Source organism: Heterodontus francisci, chromosome 2 (genome assembly GCF_036365525.1).
Source record: "Heterodontus francisci isolate sHetFra1 chromosome 2, sHetFra1.hap1, whole genome shotgun sequence".
NCBI lineage: Eukaryota > Metazoa > Chordata > Chondrichthyes > Heterodontiformes > Heterodontidae > Heterodontus > Heterodontus francisci.
Genome location: NC_090372.1, coordinates 150,228,395 through 150,249,997, shown reverse-complemented (window position 1 = coordinate 150,249,997; position 21,603 = coordinate 150,228,395). Strand labels below are relative to the sequence as shown.

General features: G+C 45.1%; 1 protein-coding gene across 1 annotated transcript in view; it reads right to left on the bottom strand.

Moving 5' to 3' along the window:
• Positions 1–21,603, bottom strand: part of kcnh8 (potassium voltage-gated channel, subfamily H (eag-related), member 8) — a 533,200-nt gene that overhangs the window by 191,662 nt on the left and 319,935 nt on the right. The window contains exon 7 of the mRNA XM_068011912.1: positions 17,187–17,394. Coding sequence (XP_067868013.1) covers positions 17,187–17,394 — 208 coding nt within the window. The remainder of the gene's footprint in view (positions 1–17,186; positions 17,395–21,603) is intronic.

Here is a 21,603-nt window from a genome sequence, read left to right as displayed (position 1 = left end):
ATTGAACTCATTGGGGAATTGGCAGGTTCTCAGGGCTGGCCTCCCCTACACCCTGATGAAACTCGCCAGGGACGGGAATGGCGATTAGAAACTGGCACACTGGCTGGCATCTCTATTTTCTACACTCACCCGGTTCCGTTGCCACCCCTGGTGGGATCTATAAACAGGCCCCTAGTTTCTGCTAGAAGCAATATGCAGAAGGACTTGAGGCCAATGGCTATGACCATTGAGGTGCAGTGTTTCAATGGATAAACAGCAAGTGCAAAGTCCTGGAGTGTTCCTGTGAATAAATAGCACTAGGTATGTTCCTGTGTATCAACAGCTCTAGGTAGGATATACTCGTGGTTGCTGTGGCTGTGCTTTCCACAGCCTCAGAGGACAGACTAAACTCAAAGTGTACAAAGCCGTAGTCCTCACCACCCTTCTGTATGGCGGCAAGTCATGGGTCCTATACCGCTGTCATGTACGCCTTCTAGAGCACTTCCATCAGCGCTGCCTCCGTAGCATCCTCAAGATCCGCTGCCAGGACCACATCACAAACATTGAAGTCCTGAAAACAGCCAACATCACCAGCATCGAGGCCATCCTCCTGTAAAGCCAACTGCATTGGGCGGGTCATGTTGTCCGTATAGACGACAGTCCCCTGCCCAAGATCGTGTTGTACGGAGAGCCAACCACTGGTAAAAGGAACAGAGGGCCTCACGCAAACATTTCAAGGACTCCCTGAAGGAGTCCCTCTCTGTGTGCCACATCGACCATCGCCAGTGGGAAGTGCAGGCCATAGATCGTGATGCCTGGAGATGCTACAGACACCTTCGAGACTGAGTGAAGAATCATCATGAAAGAGAAAAGGAGGAGAAGGATAGGTCCATTTTCCCCCAGCAGCGACTACACCTTCACTTGCATCTGCTGTGGGAGAATCTGCCGGTCATGGATATGCCTGACTAGTTACCAGTGACCCTGCAACCGATGAGTACAACCGTCCCAAAATCTTTGTCCATGAAGAAATGCCAAGAGAGATAGGATATACTAGAGTTTTCTTTTTTTATCAACAGCACTATGTGGGATGTGCTGGAGCTTTTCTGTGTATCAACAGCACTACATACAAGACGCTAGAGTGTTCCCATAGACAAACAACACTAGGTGTGATACTGTAGAAAGAATACAAGATGTGATTCCACAGAGTGTTCCTGTGCATGGGCAACACTAGATGAGATAGTCTAGCTTGCTCTTCTGATTGCATGTGTTAAAATTTATTATACCTTTGAGTGTCTTACTCATAAGAAAAAAAGCTTTTTGAATGAAAATCAAAAATGTTATCAAGAGTGATCAGGTTATCAAAATTGCTATTCAATCCTAATGTTTCATCGTATGGGTAACTTACAAACACTAATATCTATCATATCAATTAAATTCACTAAATGAAAAGCCATGGAGGCAGAAATATAAAAAAAAGCCCAATCCAGCTGAGTAAACGCTCTGAGATCTGTCGGCATTCTGAACTTATAGCACCACAAACTTTAGGCTAACTAAATACAGGTTGGATGTCCAAAATCTGGCACCTTTGGGCCCGAGACCATGCCGGATTTCAGATTTTCCCGGATTTTGGACAATAAAGTCAGGTAACCTATCCTAGGCCAAATTCAATGAATAAGAGATACATGAAAGGGGTAAAAAGCTCCAATGTGCAGCCACCTAAACTTCAGGGTGTCTTATATTGTGGTCATCTGGTGTGTGCTGCACAACATGATTATCTAAAGAGGTCTGGAGCTGGATGAAGAGGAGGACTTGGAACACCACCCTACCTCGGAGAAGGACAGGAGGAGGAAGAACAGGAGGATGAGGAGGGTGTTGACCCTCATCGCCACTGAACCCAAAATCTAACAGTTAAGCCCCCATTGCTGGCTGCAGCTTTCCTTGTGGACAGGAGGCTGCCCAATTGTGATTGGCATCAATGCCCCCTGCTCTTCTGCCCCCGTGATGCCAGAGAGGTGCCGATGCCGTTCAGTTCCCAGGTGCTGTGTGCACACTCTCCCTGCCCCTGAGCATCACCAAGGGCACCTCATTACCAAGTGCTGAGTCATGCTTTGCCCCGCTGACCCTCTTATTGGGCTGGGGTGATGCCTTGGGGCAGACTTGACTGGCTCCCCACTCTACTCACCTCCCTTCAGCTGATCAGAAACGGACAGTTCCTGAAACCCATGTGTCCCTTTAAATATTCCACCCTCCCCTTCCAACAAGCTCTTCACGAGATTTTTAACTAATGTAATTGCCCTCAATAGGGAGGAGAGTGGGATCCCTATCCCGTCTTCCCCTGCCCTGGTGATCATTGCCGGTGCCAGGAATGGCCCTGAAATTGACATGCCCCCATGCTGGTATTCTCCCCACCGCCTCTGCTCCTGAGTTCAGTGGACCGAAAAATGCAGCCCAAGGTTTTGTTCCATACTTATAATAATGTAATGTTGTGGAATTTTTCTGGAAACCTATTTATCTGACAGATTTCCAAATTTAACAAATCCAAAGAAAACTAAAAGTAAAATTGTCTGATTGAATGTTTTGATTTTAGGAGTGGGTTTCTCTAATGCCTGTTTGTCACAGGAAATGAACAATTCCAATGCAACCTTAAAGAACTTGCAGTTTAACCAGGCACTCCAAGGAGAAACCTGTCTCCCAGCTTAAAATTACTGCTATATTTCAAATAAACATTTATAAATCCATGAATAAATATCTGATCTCCAATTTCCTTGTCAGTTCAAACTTAATTTACAGAATAATCTTGTATAAATTTTTCACTGTTACCTTAGTCAATAGGACACTGCCTTAGAAGACAAAAAATATAAGTAAAGGCATTGGAGGAAGACTGCTGAGGCTGTCCCAGGCCACTCAGTGATCAGCAGGACGGCATAGCCATAAAAGCCATGCTACTTCAGCAATGTTTCACTTGAGTGCCTTTCAGCTCGATGACAGATGACTGCAAATCACCTTCTATCAGAGAAAAATTATGCAGCAAGAATCCCATTGCCACCTAAAGACATTGAGAATGGGGTCTTCACCACCATCACTGCCCTACATCACACTATGGAACCACATCAAGCCCAGACACCACTCCCTCCAACCCCCACCACCACCTAATCATTTCACTTTTCTCAACAAGCTTACAAAACACACAAGTCCGATCGAGATCATCAAAAGTTATCATTATAACAAGATGAATCAATGACAAAACAGAGAGAACTTCACCCAGATGAACCATTAAGTGCAACTAATGACGTACCGCACTTATGCCCACTCCTACAAGGTGCTCTCCTCTGGCTGAGGATGAGGTGGTTGCAGCCTGCTCCATTGTATCTGCATCCAGCTGAGATGCCTGTACCTTCTGTCCTTGTTGTGGAGGTGCCTGTGGGGGCTCCTCCACAGGCTCTGTGCCCGCATTCTTGAAGGGACAGCCTCAATCACAGTGCCTTGTGGAATGAATGGTTCCTCAGTCAGAGGGGCTGAGGAGGCGAGAGATGACGCTGGTCCCCCGAGGGGTGGTCTCTTATCAGCCCCTTCGACTGCCTCAGCCCTTTCATGGCGCCCTTGCATATTGGATGAGGCCACCGTCTGGGACGCAGCCGGTATCCACTCTGAGCATCTCTGCGCCATCAGCGACACTAAGCAGTCAATACTACAGAGAGTTTCACTCTTCCTGTGCATGTCAGCACGCTGCTCCTGCATCTACTCACAGTAGTGCTGCATATCACTCTCCAAGAGGTTTGCTAATCTCTCAATGGAGGAGCTCATGCGCATAAATCCCTGAGTCATAATGGTACAAATGCACTGCATGGACTCCTCCATTGTCTATCCATGGCTCTGCAATGCCTCAGGGATCTTTGATATTCGGGAACTCATCTGCTTCTGATGCTCCAGAAAAACCCTCCTTGTTTGTGACACCCAAGGCCCAGCATCTTTGCCCAGTGAAACACGGCTATGGCTGTCCTCTGTCATCCAAGGGGGCTGCTGACTCTGCCTCACTCTCCACCTCCTGCTCACTTGTGAGGTCCCTCTCACCCGGTGATCCCCTTTCTAATTTGGATTCAGGCCCAACCGAGGCACCATCACATTGTCAGATGACTAGCAGGTGCTGGTGCTATATTTAAAGGTCCGCCAGCCTTGTATTCACCTGCCTTTTGAAAACAACTGCCTTCCACAGTGCCATTTGCTGCAGTAGGACCCCTTCAGGCACCATTGGTGCCCCAGGACCCCTTCAGCAGCGACTGGTGCCCCAGGACCCCTTCATCTGACTGACAGGCAAAGAAACTGCAACTGAGCCTGTATCGACCATGGCAAAAGGAAGACACAGAGTGGCCCCACAGTTCAGTAGTGCCACCCTCGAGATCCTCCTCCAGGCTACAAGGGAAATGTGGGAGGTCCTCTTCCCCAGTGATGGCAAGAAAAGGTCCTCCCACCTGACCAAGCAAGCCTGGATGGAGATCGCAGAGGAGGTTAGCAGCCATGGGGTCACCCTTTGGACATGGGTGCAGTGCCGCAAGAGGGTCAACGACTTCCTTGGTTCCACTAAGGTGGGTGCTCCATATCAGTCTCCTTTCGAAGGCTTGCATGAGGTGACATAGGAACATAAGAACATAAGAAATAGGAGCAGGAGTAGATCATCCAGCCCATTGAGCCTGCTCCGCCATTCAATATGAGCATGGCTGATCATCCACTTCAATGCCTTTTTCCCACACGAAGTAATAAGCAGGACATGGGAAGTGAGGCACCACAAAGGCATTGGAAAAGGGGGTTAAGCAATACCACCTCCTGACAAATGCATGGTTGCTCTGGACATCCTCTTTCACAGTTCACATCTGAGAGCTGACAGGAGGATGAGCTACATGGGAAACCCCAGTAAGGGACGAGGAGCTGCCACTAGCAAAAATGTCATGTTAATGTCTCATGAGGTATGACTATCTGCCTCTTTCCACTTGCAGGACAAGAGGGCCCACAACACAAGGGAAGTGTCACGGACTGGTGAAGTGTTCCCAGATGTTAGGCCTCTCTCCATGGCTGAGGAGGAGGCACTTGAACTGGCGGGGACCCAGGCCAGCTGCTCCAAAGCAGGTGGTGAGACTGGAGTCTCCACGCAAGAGAATGAGGACTGACTTCCATCAACATACAGTTCATTTCTGGAGACCCACATCACTCATGACTGGCATGAAGAGATCTGCACAGCCTAACCCACACATGATTTTTTTTTTCTCTTGTGCAGGTCAGCCACTGCAGGAGACTCCAGTGGAAGGGGGGCAAAATTCCACCTCTAAGGAGGATCAGCAGTCAGAAGATGCACCGTCCCATGACTCTCCTGCACCTTCCACCAGCGCAGATATTTTCATCTCTATGGGTTTCCATTCGACTGTAGAATTAGGGGCACATGTGTCTGGGCAGCAGGCTGAGGCTGAGACAGCCAAGGCCTCTGACAGTCAGAGAACTGTGGGTGGCCAGGCTGATGATGAGCCTCTGGTGTTGACAGCACTGGGCATGCTGGAGTTGCAGAGAGAGGTAAGGCAACTTATGGCGGAATTGCCAGAGGCAATGCGCAGTCATGAGCAGATGATGGTGCAGTCCATTCATGCCATGAGCGCTGCCATGTCTCAGGCATGTGAGGACATAGCTTCCTCCATTGCGAGGTTGGTGACCCTCATGGTGAACCAGATCCTACAGATGCTTGTAGACCTGCACACCATTGCCATGGCCATGAGCTCAATGCAGCAATGGCAAGGCGAGAGAAGGATGAGGCTCCTGGATTCTTCTTCAGCTCCTCGTCCTTCTCTGGTGAGTGGGGGGGGTTCAAGTGAGCCTTGAGAGGTAGGAGGAGAGGCTGACCTCCACAGCTGGGGGCTCCCCTCAGGGTGCTCAGAGTGTTGACACTGGATCCTCAGCCCCTCCACCAGTGAGCCCAGCTCCTGCAGCCATGACACCTGAGAAGAGTCCTGCACCAGTGCATGAAACCCTCAGGCAGCCGGGGCACTCCAGGCCACAGGCAGCCAGAGGACAGCCACCGAAGTCATCCCAGGCCAAGGGTAGCCTGATGAGCAGCCTGCCTCCAGCCCAGCTGCTGTCACTGGAATCGCAACTTGTGGGAGCACTCGCAAGTGTTAAGAAAACTACCTAGCCATACTTGGGGAATCACGGGTGTCTGACATCTGACATGTAATGATTTAGGTAAAGTTCTTTGGTTCAATTAACTGATGATCACTGTGTAACGGTCATTAGTCCATTATGCTCTAATTGTGAGCTGCTGACTTCCCCCTTAGTGGATGCCAAAGTAACCACAGCCCTCATTCACAGATGATCTCCCATGGGCACAAGCGCATGTTTCAGCTGAGCGCAAGTCAGGAACACAAATGGAAAGGAGGCGACAGACTACATGCATTGAGGTGAACCTTTTTGGTTTCTCTGTGAGTGGGCATCAGGGTGGCTAGAAGTGGAAGTGGAAGCCTGATCTGCCTGGCCTCTGGTGCAAGGGCTTCAACATCCAGCTGCGCTTCCTCCTCTCCCTCCTCTCCGTCCTCCTCGTTGGTGGAGGAGTGACGCTCATGCATCTAATCATCACGTAAGGCCCCGCCCACCGCAGTGCTAGATTATACAGAGCACAGCAGACCACAATGATATGAGAAACTTGTTGTATTTACGCTGCGTTACTGGGTTTAATTTCGATATCCGATATAACTGAGCAATGCAGATATCACACTTGCGTTAAATAACCAATTGGTTTATTTAAAACACATTAACATTAACTATAAAGGTCTTACAGATTTCGGCACATGTCTTGACAGCAGCCTGTGGCTGTGAGAGCAGATTCAAAACTGTCTGATTTGCGGAAGCTCTAGCTCCACCCGGAGGCTTAAGTAATCAAAGCAGTGACACAGACCAAAACCATCAAACTCAGATCCATCAAACACTACATTTTTTCCCCTTTTGACTAAAGACATAATTTTTACATTAACGTATTCTAAACAACAAACATGTAAACATCAAGTGTTTAACTTGATTAGTGTTCAACTTGTTGGTTTTCTCTGGGTACAGAAATAGTCTTTGAGATAGGAAGGTGTCTTAGGTCATCGATTAGATCTATGAATTTGAGGTTGTGGATCTGTTTGGTTGGCTTGATGAGGTGGATTATCAATATCATTCAGAGGAAAAGGAAAATGTATCCTCATAACCACTATCCTCAGAATATCCTGGTCTGCTCCCTATCAAATGTCTTACATTCTACCTGCTGTTGTCAGCCAAAAGATAAGCATTTGTACCGAGTAAACATTTTTACTTTATCTTGTTGCTTTGCAATTTCATCTGTTTTTGCTCTGACATCCTTGTTAACTGGTAGTGGTGGCTTGAGAATGATCAGTGGCATGAGAAATTTACGGCCTATCATAAGTCCGGCTGGTGTCTTGCCAGTCAGAGAGTGTGGAGTGGATCGGTATGTGCGGAGTAGGATGTGAACAGACTGTTCGAATGTTCTTCCCTCCCAACTTTCAGACTTTTCTTTATCACCTGTTCACTGCCACTATTCGATTGCGGGTTGTAGTGTGATGTCAGCTGGTGACAGATTCCATAACTGGCTAGGAATTCCATGAATTGACTTGAAACAAACTGCGGTCCATTGTCTGTAGTGATGGTCTCCGGCAAACATCATTTTGTAAATAACTTGTTCATAATGTCGATGACTGAAGTAGTTGTAATGGAACTTGTTGTAGCAATTTCTGGCCATTTGCTGTGGAGAACTTGGAAACAAGCAGAAAACGTTGATTCTTAGGGGCTGCTTGCACCTGTCCAAAAATATCAACTTGGAGTTGTTGCCATGGTTTTTTTGGCCTTGGGGTCAGTTGTAGAGGTGCAGGACAAGGTTTAACAGATTTTTCACTGAGTGCACTAGCTATGCAGTTCCTAATGAACTCCTCTATACAGCGATCTATTCCTGGCCACCAGACTGCTTCACGGAATTGTTGTTTCATCTTAACAACACCTGAATATCCTTCAAGGGCAAGATGCAATACATGCTGCTGTAGTGCCTCAGTTATCGCCAAAGTGAGTTTGTTGCATACTCTGTAAAACGGGATCAGTCCTCCTATATCACGAGGCCACTCAGATTTGCAGTATTGACCTACTTGCTGTAGTACATCGTCTGCTGCTGACTCTGTCTCCAACTTCTCTCGTGTAACAAGATTTGCAGTCACGTGCGAAATCACTGCAATCACGTAATGTTCAACTTCACAAGTTGCTTTGCTGTCGCGAACACAACCTGCGACAGTATTACGGCTAATCATATCTGCTACTCAGTTGCGTGAACCCGCAAGGTACTCGACCTCGAAGCTAGACTAATGTAGACAATCTGACCATCTGTAGTTGCGCAGAGGTCAATGACCAGATCCTGACGTAGCTAATAATGTTGTCAATGCTTGGTGATCGGTACGAAGAGTAAACTTTTTACCAAAAAGATACATATGCCAACGTTCACCTGCATAGATACAGGCTAGTGTTTCCTGCTCTCCAGTAGAATATTTACGTTCAGTGTCCGACAGCGGGCGTGACACATAAGCTATTGGTCACTCGCATCCATCAATGGACTGTGAGAGAACAGCGCCAATTGCAGTTCCTGACACATCTGTTGTGACTTACGTTTCCGCCTGAAATGAGGACTGGTGGAGATGCTATCTTCACCTTTAACATTTCAGCTGCTGATTGCTGTGCGACAGTCCATTCCCATTGAGCCTCTTTACAAAGTAGCTTCCACACAGGTTCCACGATCTCCGCATAATTCGGAATGAATTTATGATAGAAGTCGGTAGTACGTAGAAACAATGCCAATTCTTTCACATTAGATAGTGTTGGAAGTGCATGAAGGCCTTTGATGTTGTCGTTTGTAGGCTTTACTCCAGCTGCTGTCACTCTGTAACCTCAAAAGTCAATCTCATATGCCGCAAATGTGGATTTGTCCTGTTGAACATCAAATTGTGATTTACAAGTCGAGTAAGCACTGCTGATAAGCATTGAGCATATTCAGCTTTATCCTGTCTGTGGATAACGATGTCGTCAAGTAGGTTGAGCATCCTCTCAACATCCAAAAAGATTGAAGAAACTATCTTCTGGAATGCACTAGGTGCTGAACATGGTCCAGATGGCATTCTTCGGTACTGAAACACACCTTCATGGATAACAAAAGCTGTAAGATATCGGTTTTGTTCTTCTAGAGGTATCTGAAGATAACTCCATCGCATATCAAGCTTTGTGAAGACTGTGGAGTCATGAAATGATGCTGACAGTTCCTGAATTGTAGAAAGTAGATACTTGTCTGGTATGATAGCTTTGTTAACTGCCTTTAGGTCAGTGCATAGTCAAAGTTCACTATTTTTACATTGTGCAATGACTAGATTTGATATCTACGGTGATGAGTCGATTCATTCAATGATACTGTCTGCTTCTAGTCCTTTCAGCTCCTGTGACCCTTCAGCATGGATTGCAAATGGTAACCATCTCAAACTCTGTGAAACTGGTCGATTTGATGTGTCGATGTGAGGAGCTTGACAGTACCCTCAGATCTCCCCAAATCCAGGAAATAAGGATACTGGCATGTATGATCTGCATCATCAATCCCGTTAATGTGTGCTCTGGCGGGGGTCTTCAAGTTTGAATCCAAGCCTATCGAAAAGGTCTACCCCCATAAGGCTTCGGCCTTTAGCTACATACAATGTGTAGCTGTTTTTGTAGTGTACTGGAACTGTGAGCATCCCCAAAACTGGAATGATAGCGTTGTCATAAGTTTGAAGAGTGTCTGTCACAGGAGTGAGAGAGAATTGCGAAAAATACCAATGGTAGAGTTTGTCACTCAAAATAGATACTTTTGTGCCAACATCGATCAGAAGTGACACTGAGATGCTTGCAATCTCGATTGAGCACTCCTTAAAATGACCTGGTGCTTTAATTTTTGCGATCATTGTACATGTTGTACCTCACTCTCAGGAAGGGACTCCCCTACATGTCGAACGGCTGAAGTCTTTTCCTTTGACGACCTGCACATCTTTTCAAAATGGTTCCACTTTAAACATGTGTTACATGTTCTCCCTCGAGCTGGACATGGCATTGTGACTTGATGTGGATTTCCACAATTTGGGCACAGTTTTGCAGGTAACTGACCATGATGGGGCACACTTTTGATAAGGTTGCTGAGTTTTTCTTGGCCTTAACCCTGCACTGAAGCTGGTTGGGCAAGCTGTGTCTGCCACCCTGAGCCTAAGTGTGCATGTGTGTGTAACCTCTTTGAATCTAACCTGGCAGATTCGATCTGGACTGCCAAGGTTATGGCTTTTTCCAAAGCTAAATCATCATCCTCCATGAGAAGACGTACCCTAATTCATGGAATTGAAGCCTTTTCAATTAATTGGCCATGCATCAGTTCATTGGTTAGTGTGCCAAATTTACATGCAGATGCCAATTGCTGCAATGCTATCACAAATTGTTCAATGGACTCATCATGTTCCTGGGATCTCCGGTGGAACACCTATCACTCCATCATCAGGTTTTTCTTTGGCCTGATGTATTTTCCAAGAGCACTCACTGCTGTATCGAACGTAGACGTATCTTCTGTGAGCTGCTTGAAGACACGCTGTCCTTCTGCTCCGAAGCAATGTACAAGTATTGCTTTCTTACAGTTTGCTGCTACATCGGGGTTGTCCATCCCGGTAGCGAGCAAGTAAGTCTTGAACCACAAAATCCATTACTCCCAACACAAAGGAGGATTTCCTGGCATTGACAGGGAAGGTGCTGGAACTGGTAACACCAGATTTTGTTTACTCATCCTCGTCGCCAAGTTTTTGTTATATTTACGCTAGGTTACTGGGTTTAATTTCGATATCCGATTTAATTCTGAGCAATGCAGATGTCACACTTATGTTAAATAACCAACTGGTTTATTTAAAACACATTAACATTAACTATAAAGGTCTTACAGATTTCGGCACATGTCTTGACAGCAGTCTGTGGCTGTGAGAGCAGATTCAAAACTGTCTGATTTCTGGAAGCTTCTGGTCTCTCTAGCCCCACCCAGAGGCTTAAGTAATCAAAGCAGTGAACACAGACCAAAACCATCAAACTCAGATCAATCAAACACTACAAAAACCCTCGCTGGGGCATACTGCAGGGCTCCACCAGATTGATCCAGGCACCGGAAACACATCTTCAGCAGCTCAATGACCTACTCAATGGTCACTCGGGAGGAGCCATGGCAAGTGTTGTACCTCTCCTCTGCTGCATTGTGAGGGTTCCTCACAGGCATGAGTAGTCATGTCTTCAATGGGTAGCCCTTGTCCCTGAGAAACCATCCCTGAATGCGAGGGGGGGGCCTGAAAAGCTGTAGCACCTGGGACTGTCAAAGTATGTAGGCATTGTGGCTGCTTCCCGGGAAGCAGGCACACACCTACAGGAAACGCTTTCAGTATTCGCAGACCAGTTGAATGTTGAGTGAATGGAAGCCCTTCCAGTTGATGAAGGGGGCTAGCTAGTCTATTGGAACCTTGATGGCCACATGTGTGCAGTCTAATAACTTGCATCCAGGGAAATCCAGTGATAGCTCTGAATCTGATGGCCCTCTCGGCCTTACTGTCTGAGTCGGTCCGGTAGCTCACATAGTTGCCGGCCCTCTTGAACAGGGCACTGTAAGGTCACCTCCTTAATGCAGCAGTGGTCTGCTGCCTGTGAGACCCCACACATGTCCCCAGTGAATCCTTGAAGTGATCCAGAAGCGTAAAAGTTGAGTGCCACAGTGATCTTCAGGGCCATGGGTATAGGACGACCTCCAAATCTCCAAATCCCATAGGCTGCAGCTCATCCTGCAGCAGGTTGCATAAGTCGGTGATGGCCACCCTGGATAGCTGTAGTCTTTGCTGATAATGCCTCTCGGACATTTGGAGGTACACTCTCTGGTGTGGAGGGTTCTTTTTGGCATGGCCACCTGCTGCTGCTCTCATAGTGAGCTTCAGGCAGGCACAGCTGCCTCTTGGCCCTTCCTCCATCGGAGTCGCTACATTACGCCAAGGGGATCAAAAAAGACAGAGTGTATGAGACCCATGCCAGGTGACGAGTAGGCCTACAGACAGCTTTTGCTGCAGAGAAGACCCTGCCTTGGCAACTGAGCTGCAGAGTCACTGTTGGCCCTCAGTGCCCATCCTTGCTGATAGCCAACACTCTCAACCAGTAGTATGGGTCACCAAAGATCTCACACAGCAGTTTGGTCACCCAATACATCCAACCACAACAAAGGAGGTCCTACCTTGCTGAACTCCTGACAACACGACTGTCCTGTTAGAGACCCCAAGAATACAACCCCCATCAGAGACCCGACAACGTGACCCTCCCCCATCAGAGACCCCAAAACCACAAGCCCCCTTGCAGAGTGCACAGCAACACAGTTCGACAATGATTTCTGCATCGCCCTCTTCCTATATGCGGCAATGTTCGGGGCTGTCTCCCCGTCATGGCCCTGAAGCCTCTCACCTTGGTGCCGCCAGCTTTTAACGGCCGTGAACCCAAAGGCACGCGAGTGCTGCCGCCATTCGCTAAATCACAAGCCAACAATTAAATTGAGGTGATTAAATGCAAGTGCATTACAATCAACTTCTCCGCAATTTCAATCAGCTTCCCATCACGTCATGGCGCACTGTCGCCGTGATGCTTTCCCGCCACTGACAAAATCTCGAAATGGGGTCACAACGCCAAATTTCTGGGCAGACAATTTCAAAGCGATACTCCGTTTCCCCTATGCCACCATTCCCACTTTAAAGGGCTGAATAAAATTCTGCCCAAGCTATGCGGTCGTGGGAATAGACTGCATAGGGCTGGTGGTTCTTTTCCCAGAGAGTAGTGAGTCTCTGGAATGCATAACCAGCTTGTGCAAGTGTGTGTTGTCTCTCTACAAGTCTTCAAGAGGGAGCTGGACTGGTTCTTGGCTCAAGTAGAGATTGCATCATGTTAAAAAGGCAGGTGAATTAACAGTTAACATGGTCAATATGATCTCCTGGACTGGTTTTGATCACCTGGAGGTGTTGCAGAGGAATGTTTCCTTTGCTGGGGATACAAAGCAGGTTTCCTTTTGCACTGATCTTCAACCCTATTGTGTCAACATTTCATGGTGCACCAGCAGGTAACCAAATGTCAGGTACTGACATCACCAGTCTGCAAAGTATCAAAAAGGACAATAAGAAAACTCAGGGAAATCAGGGTTTTCTCCTCCAGGTTCCAGTTACCTCAAAGGATAGAACAACATTCTTCTAGATGCACTGTGTTCATTTGAAGGACCTGCATAATAAATAATATGCTTAAATTCTTTAAGTTTGCAGAATAAATAGAAACTGCTGAAAACGTCACAAATACTTCCACGTCAACACTGTTTAGTGAGTTTTGACAGAAGCAATCTCAACTCAACACAGTCTTTTCAAATGTCTCACTCATCAAATGTTGACAATTTGATTTTCAAAATGTCATCCACAGGCACAGCGTACAGCAGTTCTAAATCAGTATTTCTGTCATTAGTGAACATATTATTGTCCTTACCAAATCCTCCCACAGTGTGATTACTTCTAAAATCTCTCCATCCCTGGCAGTGGATGCAGCGACAGTTAAAGTATTGGTGCTTATGAGTAATGGCTCTGTCTTGCACAAGGATACCTAAAAAGCAGTTGCACTTAGAAATCCAATAAGTATCCTATATTTCTCCTCAGTATTCAACAATATGCAAGAGCGCAAAAGGCTTTGTTTGTAAATAGTTTTGTTTAGTTTTAATTGTAATGCTTTTACTCCAGCTTTGCCTTTACTGACGCTCAATAGAAAAGGTACTATAATAAGAGCTGACACACAGCCAACCAAGCACGCTATCAAAATTACACAAATTGCTTATGACAGCTTTGACTTTCTAAGATAAACAGCAGCCTGCTTTATAGCCTCCTGCTAATCTTCACATTATAAAGTCAGTCATGGTCCAAATTTACAGGACACAGAGTCCTTGTAGAACCACTGCCACCATCAGAATCTAGCATTGTAGTACCTAACAGCATAAGCCAGTTAGAAAAGTTAAGAATATGTTAAAAGTACAGGATTGCAGAATGTTAGGTGAAATAAATAAGCTTATAAGAAGAAAGGTTTTTATAATGGCTAGTGAGTATTTAAATTTAACCTTTGGAAGGCATCAGATTATCCCCATTCACCTCTCAATGGGCAGCTAAGCAAGAATCCAGGAAGTGAAGAGTTGATAATGCCACTAAGCAGACAATGCTCAAATGCTGCCGTTTATGCTGAGGAATTGACAGAGTCCATTATTTTGTTTGCAGTGTGGAACTTGCCGTTTTGTTTGCAAATGTATTGTTCTGTCTAAATTGCATTGATTTTCCTTGACAGTGTTCTATTCAAATCTGTTAAGAAGAGGGCCAAGGCTGTGCTACGTTGAGGCGAATGTACAAAAGGAAAGATGAAGCTACAGTTTGCAAACAAAGAAAATACCTGAAGCAATAATACTGAGGAAAGTGGCAGTCATTTGTACTTACAGAAATATTATTTTTGGCAACTTTATTTTTCAACAAAGCAAATAGACATGGAAAGATCTTACAGAGAAAACTGCTCTGTCTGGTTTATTTAAACAAAACCTCAATCGTTACACTCACATATAATAGCGAAGGTGCCTCCCCAAGCATCTGTGGTGCCTGCTTGAAACAATCATTAGGCATCTATGTTATGTGGGACCTAATGCCAGCCCTGCTCATCTGAATATTGTCATGCATCCTTAAAGGGACTCTGGAAGCTGCCACCAAAGCTGTAATTTTTCTTATGTACTTACGTTGATCCACCAGGCTCCACAGTTCAACTATAGACCACTGCCGTCCCGTGCCTGTGCTGCCTCTCTTTCTCCTCCCCATACCACCCCCCTGATCCATGACTTAACCAAGGAGCACTGCAGTGAGGCAGCCTGCCCAAATTGGGTCCTGGAAAACAGGCAGGCTGCTTCTGGAGGCTCAACAGATGCTTGCAGCTCATTATTACAATGAGGTCCAGGGCTAAATTTCTGTCACACCTCAAGGCTTCCCAGTTCAGCTGCATTCTGGAAGTACACTGCCAGTTATGCATCCAGAAACAGTGCATAACTAATTTTTACCTCTCCTTATCTTTGTGCTTTCTCCAGAAATGAATTTGGTGCTTCTACACTGTGCCATTAAGCTAGAGGGCAATGGTTTCCATTCATTATTCTCCACAAAACTGGGGATAATTTTAACCTATTCCGCCAGGTGGGAAACCCACGGGATTAAGTCAAACACCAGCTTTACATGCCAGCCAATAGAAATGTTGGTCGAGGTATAAAACCAGTGTTGCTGATGGAGGGGTTTGGTTAAAATTACCCCCATTGGTTCCTTTATTTGAATTGTATTATCAGACAAATTAAATGCTCATGAAAAACTATTCATCAGTTAGAAGTTACTGTCATCCAAAGACTATGTCATTATTACAAAGGCCCCTGTATTTCCAGGGAGTTGAAGAGAGTGTGTGGGAGTGCTATAGGGTAGAGTAAGGCCAGGGACGCAAAGGTTAAGCCGAATTTAATGGAAGGACCTCATTATCATTTTTTCCTTCCATTTCCTGCCAGTCAGCCGGGCTGCCAGGCAGGAAAACCAATGGTGGGAGGCTGTAGCCAGGGAAACTTGGGCACTTTCACCGGTAGTTGGAAGTGGGGAGGGCAAGGTTGGGACTTGGTAGACTGGGGGTGAGGGAAGAGAGCAACCCACAAGGAATGCTGTAAAAGGGACGTACCTTCCTAAGCTGGCAGCTCCTACCTCCCTGTCACTGCCAGATTTCCAGAGTCTTGTGAAAGCCAGCAGGCAATTGTTAAATTTAAATCAGGGTCTCACGGTGCAACTGGTTGACTCTGATTTAAATATGTTAATGAAGTGGCACAGCAAGAAACCTACCTCCATAAAAATGGTGACAGGCTCGTATGCTGTTATTTGAGAAGGCATTCACCAGTTTTGTATTTTTAACCTGACCCTCTCTCACGCATTGTTGGGGGTTTAATATCAAGGCCAATGAGTCAGTGAAGGGGTTATGTATGATGAGGTGTTGTGCATATTCTTTCATGTTTTTAAAGATGGTAACTGATGTATGCAGATCTGATGTCAATCGTTATGGCAATTTCCATGACTTGTCTGAAATAACTCAGCTGTTATTGCTAAAGGAAAAGGCAACAATGGCATCCAGGAGTAAAGGGAAGTGTTAGATTTATTTGTACTGGGTCGACTATATTGGACAAAGAGGCTGAGCTGACGATGTGCATGGTGACATTTAACTAGAATAAATTTCAACTTCAACACTCAGAAAAACATGCACTCTTGAGAGAAATAAAATAAATATTAATATTTTTAGACCATCCCTTACAAAGTAATGGATAAATGTGAAGAGCATATACAGCAGCTGATTTACAGTGGTATTTGTTGTCACTCACTGGTGCTTGCAGCTTTCAGTTCAATGTCACTTGTTCTTGAAGCGTCTCAAAACAGAACTTATTCGATAGACAGGGTATCAGCATGCTTAGCAACCATGTGAAGCTTCCTTACTTCTGGCACTAGACTAGCTTGTTAATGCTATTTGTATTCAAGTATGTATTGTCATTTGTTATCCAAACCCACTGAGAAGACATCAGCATCACTAATAATTTTTTTACTGCTTGTAAGATCTATGTTAAAATATGATTTTGCCTTGAAAATGTCTGCACAATAAATGACAAAATAAATAAAGGTAAGTGGATTCCATCAATGTTTTCTTATAACATTCACTGCTCACAGTGCTATTAATGCCAATGAAAAACACTTAAACTGATCCAGTTAGCATCAGTTAAATAGTATTGTATTTTTTTCTAGCAGCTGATAAAATATTGAGCAAATTAACTGATCTCTCATTCCCAGTATTCAGCCATGCTCGAAAGGAGCACAATTTGGAGAAATAGCTGTACAGTGTTGTCATCTTGCCTCTGAGGTATGCTCCTTTCCAATGTGACTCAAGCTGCAAAACCCTCAATTTACCCATATAAGAAAATAGATATACTTATTTTCCTTAAGGTAAATAATTTGAATTAAATTATGGCTTAAATCATTAGATGAAAATGCTGCAAGACTTACCAATGTCCCAGGTGAGTGGGTCATTCCCCTCCATTTCAATTTTGCCAATAACGTACCAGATGCATGCCATCCAGTGGGCCAATAATGCAAACATGGACATCAGCAGGGTTAGGACTATAGTGCTGTGCTGAGAGTATCGATCCAGCTTTTGCAATAGTCGTAACAGACGTAACAGGCGCACTGTTTTTAGAAGGTGAACAATTGAGACCTGCCAACAAAATGCAAGAGGGGCCGGTGGTCAGTTGCAGCTTCTCTACAAATGTTAATGCAATTCAGGGTACAAAGGAATTCAATTTAGAATGTTACATTCTATTAGGCAGATCCAGTACAAGCACATTAAATATTTCTCTGTGCTGCATTTCCCTTACTTATCTCAGACATGACATGAAAATTACCATAACCACAGACAACTGAATTGCATAAATCATGCACCATCTCTAAAACATTGAAATTGTATAGTTCTTTGACATACAGAGACCCTTAAATGACTCATTGTATTCATGACAAATATTTTTCATCACAGTAGCTTCTAACTGTTATGCAGTTTTCACAAATGCATTATCATTCAAAAATCATTTTACTGCCTTTGTTGAACCACATTTAGTATATTTTTGATAGTGTTACAGTAAAGATACACAAGTGCAATTATAAGGTGATGGTGATATTCATGATGATTGCTTTTTCAAAATAAAAGTCTATAAATCATCACATAATTTCTGACCTACTGGAATTATCCTTCATTAGCACAGGAATATTAGAGTGTTGATAAATGCATGAAGCCGAATTGGTCAATTTATTTGTTTGAGATATACTAGGCCTAATGCTAATTATTTGAATATTACTGAATTATATAACAGTGGAAACTCCAATTAACTTATATTAGTAGAACTTCACATGTCTGTGTGAAGTTCGACCTTACGTTTGCTAATCTTAATCATAAAATAGACTTGACTAAAGAGCACTAGAATGTCAGAAGAAAGTAAGATCCCAGCAACGGTGGGAAGAAGCCCTTAATTGGCTGTCAATAGTCCACTTAAGGGCATCAGTTGGCCTCTGGGCGGGAAGGCTGATGTCGGCTTGTCCCATCCTTAGGAAGATTGGGTCCAGCAATCCCGTGTTACACCAAATAGTGTCTAGGTCAGACCTGGAACAGAGGAAGAGAAGTAGGCCATTCAGCCCCTCAAACCTGTTCCACCATTCATTTAGATCATGGTTGATCTGTACCTTAACTCCATTTACCCACCTTTGCTCCATATCCCTTGATACACTTGTCTAACAAACATCTAGCAATCTCAGTCTTTAAAGGTTCACAACTCAGCATCCAAAGCTTTCTGGGAGAGAGATTTTAGATTTCAGTGACCCTCTGTGCTGGATTTTATGCAGGAGGTGGAGCTCCCGGCGTTGGGCCGAAAAGGCGGGAAGAACCCCGCATTTGCATTTTTTCTGACCTCCCCCAAGGAATCCTGTGGTCTTTTGGGGTCAAAGTATAAGGAGGCGGGATCCCCGTCCCTTTATACAGTTAATAGGGACAGAGATCCCACCCCCAACAGATGTCAGCCAATCACAGGGCCAGCAGTCCAACAGTATAGGCAGTGCCAATGGGATTGGTGGCCACTGCCGGTACTGCAGAGGCCTTGAAACCAGGCTCAGCATTGGAACCCCGGTCCCGGGTTAGATGAGGCGGTGTTGCCGCTCAGGTCTGGAAGGCCCCAGAGAGTGTGGGAATTCGGTCCAGGGAGAGGGGGATCCCATGGGGTACAATGGCTACTGAGGGGGTCCTCCATGGGCCATGAATTGCCCACGAAGGAGGGACCCCCCCTTCACCCCGCCCCTTGTGGCGGAGGCCCCCGTCCCACCACTGGTAAGATCCCAGCAACAGTGGGAAGAACCCTTAATTGGCTGTCAATAGTCCACTTAAGGGCATCAGTTGGCCTCTGGGCGGGAAGGCCAACATCGACCTTTCCCATCCTCAGGAAGATTGGGTCCGGCAATCCCAGCGTTGGGTTCCATGGCAGCCACTGCCACTCCAATTCTCCGGTGCCGCCTCATCACGGAACCCGATGTCGAGCTGGGAGCAAAATCCAGCCCTCTGTGTGGGAAAACTGCTTTCCGATTTCACTCTTGAATGGCTCGCTCCAAATTTAAGATCCTGCATCCTTGTTCCAGATTCCCCAACAGAGGAAACAGTTTCTCTTTATCTAGCTTATTGAAACCTCTTATCATGCTACAAATTGCAATTAGATAATACCTCAATCTTCTTTACTCAAGGGAATGCAAGCCAAATTTATGTAACCTGTCCTCACAATTTAACCCCTTAAGTCCTGTTATGACTCTGCTCAATGTGCACTGCACCCCTCCAAGGCCAGCATATCCTTCTTGAGATGTGGTGCCAAGAATTGAAAGCAGTATTCCAGATGTAGTCTAACCAAGACTGTATACAACTGAAGCATCACTTCCTCAATTTTGTATTCCAGCCTCCTTGAGAATAACACCAACATTCCATTAGTTTTTTTTTGTATCTGAAGTTATTGGGTTTAACAAAATAAAAGAATTTGAAATGCAATGTACGACCAGTTAATTTTTTTTTTGGGTGGTGATTAAGGGAGGAATATTTATCAAAACACCAGAGGATTCATCTGCTTATCAAAAAGCAATAACACATGCCTTTCAGGGCTTGGTTTAAAAAGGTCGTCCCTCCAACAATTGGATACTACCTCAATAATGCAGTGGAATGTCAGCCTATATTACATGTTTATGTACTGCAGCAGCTCTTGAACTAACAACCTTCTGACTCAGAGCTACCAGTATATTGAGTGCTACCAACTGAGCCATGCCCTCTGGTGGTACATCTAAGCTGGTGGCTTAGATGTACCACTTATCCAAGTAAATTTGAGGTAAACTAATGGCAATGCACAGCCAATGAGGGCCACCATGTCACTCAATGTTGATGCCTCAGCAACCTACTATAGTCCAAAGAAAGATCTCAGAAGTAATCAAATTTATCTACTCCATTAAGCAGAAACGTGAAGCCCATGTCACACATAAATTAACATTGGCCCAGATTTTACATTGAGAATAATACTGAGGCTAACAGCGTCATCGTTATTTTGCAGTAAATTGGACAACAAACTCTGGAGTCCGCACATCTGTTATTAAACTCAAAAATCCAGCTGTTGCTATCTGAGATACCCTGCTCCTTCAAAGGCCTCAGTGTACCTCGCCGATAGACTCGCCATTGCAATCCATGTAACGGATTGCAGTACTTACCCACTAAACAATGTAGAAAAGGTTAGGGTTAGTGCATTCTGGTATAGATGAATTTTTACCAGTGTGATAAGTCATAATTGCTGCCAAACATCCTGTCTGGCACTGAAAATGTAGTTTTACAAGTGTGGAGCCTTATTCCTTCAGAATTTAATTCTTTGTTTTGTCTCCTTTCTTTCGCCCTCTTAATCCCTTCTTTCTTTTACGCTCTTTATTTTGCTTACTGTACATGATTAAAGTCTAATTTCTACTTCCTGGTTTAGATGCCATGGCTTGGATATTTACTGGGACTGGTTACATAGGTGGGGGGGGGTGGGGTTTCAGAATTACGGATGGGAAACCCAACAGTCTTGGAAGTTGCTGCTCGAAAGCCCATGGACCGTCTTTGGGCGGCTGTCAGGATAGTGAATGAAGAGGGCCATTCCTTCACTGCAAATTCTGAGTCATTGACTTGTGCCACACTACACAAGAAGCAGCAGTTGAACAGTTACTGCAGGCAAACAGGCAGGTATATGAAATTTTCATTCCCAGATTCTTAGGTGAGCTGTCTAATTGGACACTATTGTTTCCTTCTACTTGTACTTATGATCACAGATCGTCTTCTTACCAGCTCTTTTCTTATGCAAGTTCTTTGTTTGCTGTGAAGTGGTGATTTCGCCATGCCACCAGTTCGCTTGAGTTACGGTGATGGCCTTCTTCTTCAGAGTGAGCACTAACTCGTGCACCGTCAGCATACTGTAGTTTACTACAGAAGTGGTTGCTGTCTTGGTTTTGGCCTTCAGCCAGTTGAGGTTGAAGAGTACAGTGTGATAAGTTATTACCACACCTGGGGGGGGGAGCATGTCGGTACTAAGTTGTAGCATTGCTGCATGAAAGACTGAGAATAGTAGTGGAGCCATTGCATGGTACTGTTATTTGCATATTGCCATGTAGGAAACAGAGGATGTTTGTGAACTTAGCTGGGCAACGATATTGCTGTAGCACCTTCAAAAGGGCAATTCGATTCACCAAGTCAAAGGTTTTAGTGGGATCGAAGAAAGCCATGTTCTGCTCTCTGTAATTTTCCTGATGTTAGTGTGCTGTGAAGATCATGTTGGTCGTTCCTCTGGCGGGTCAGAAGCCGCACTGGGACTCTGGAAGGAGCTGCTCTGCA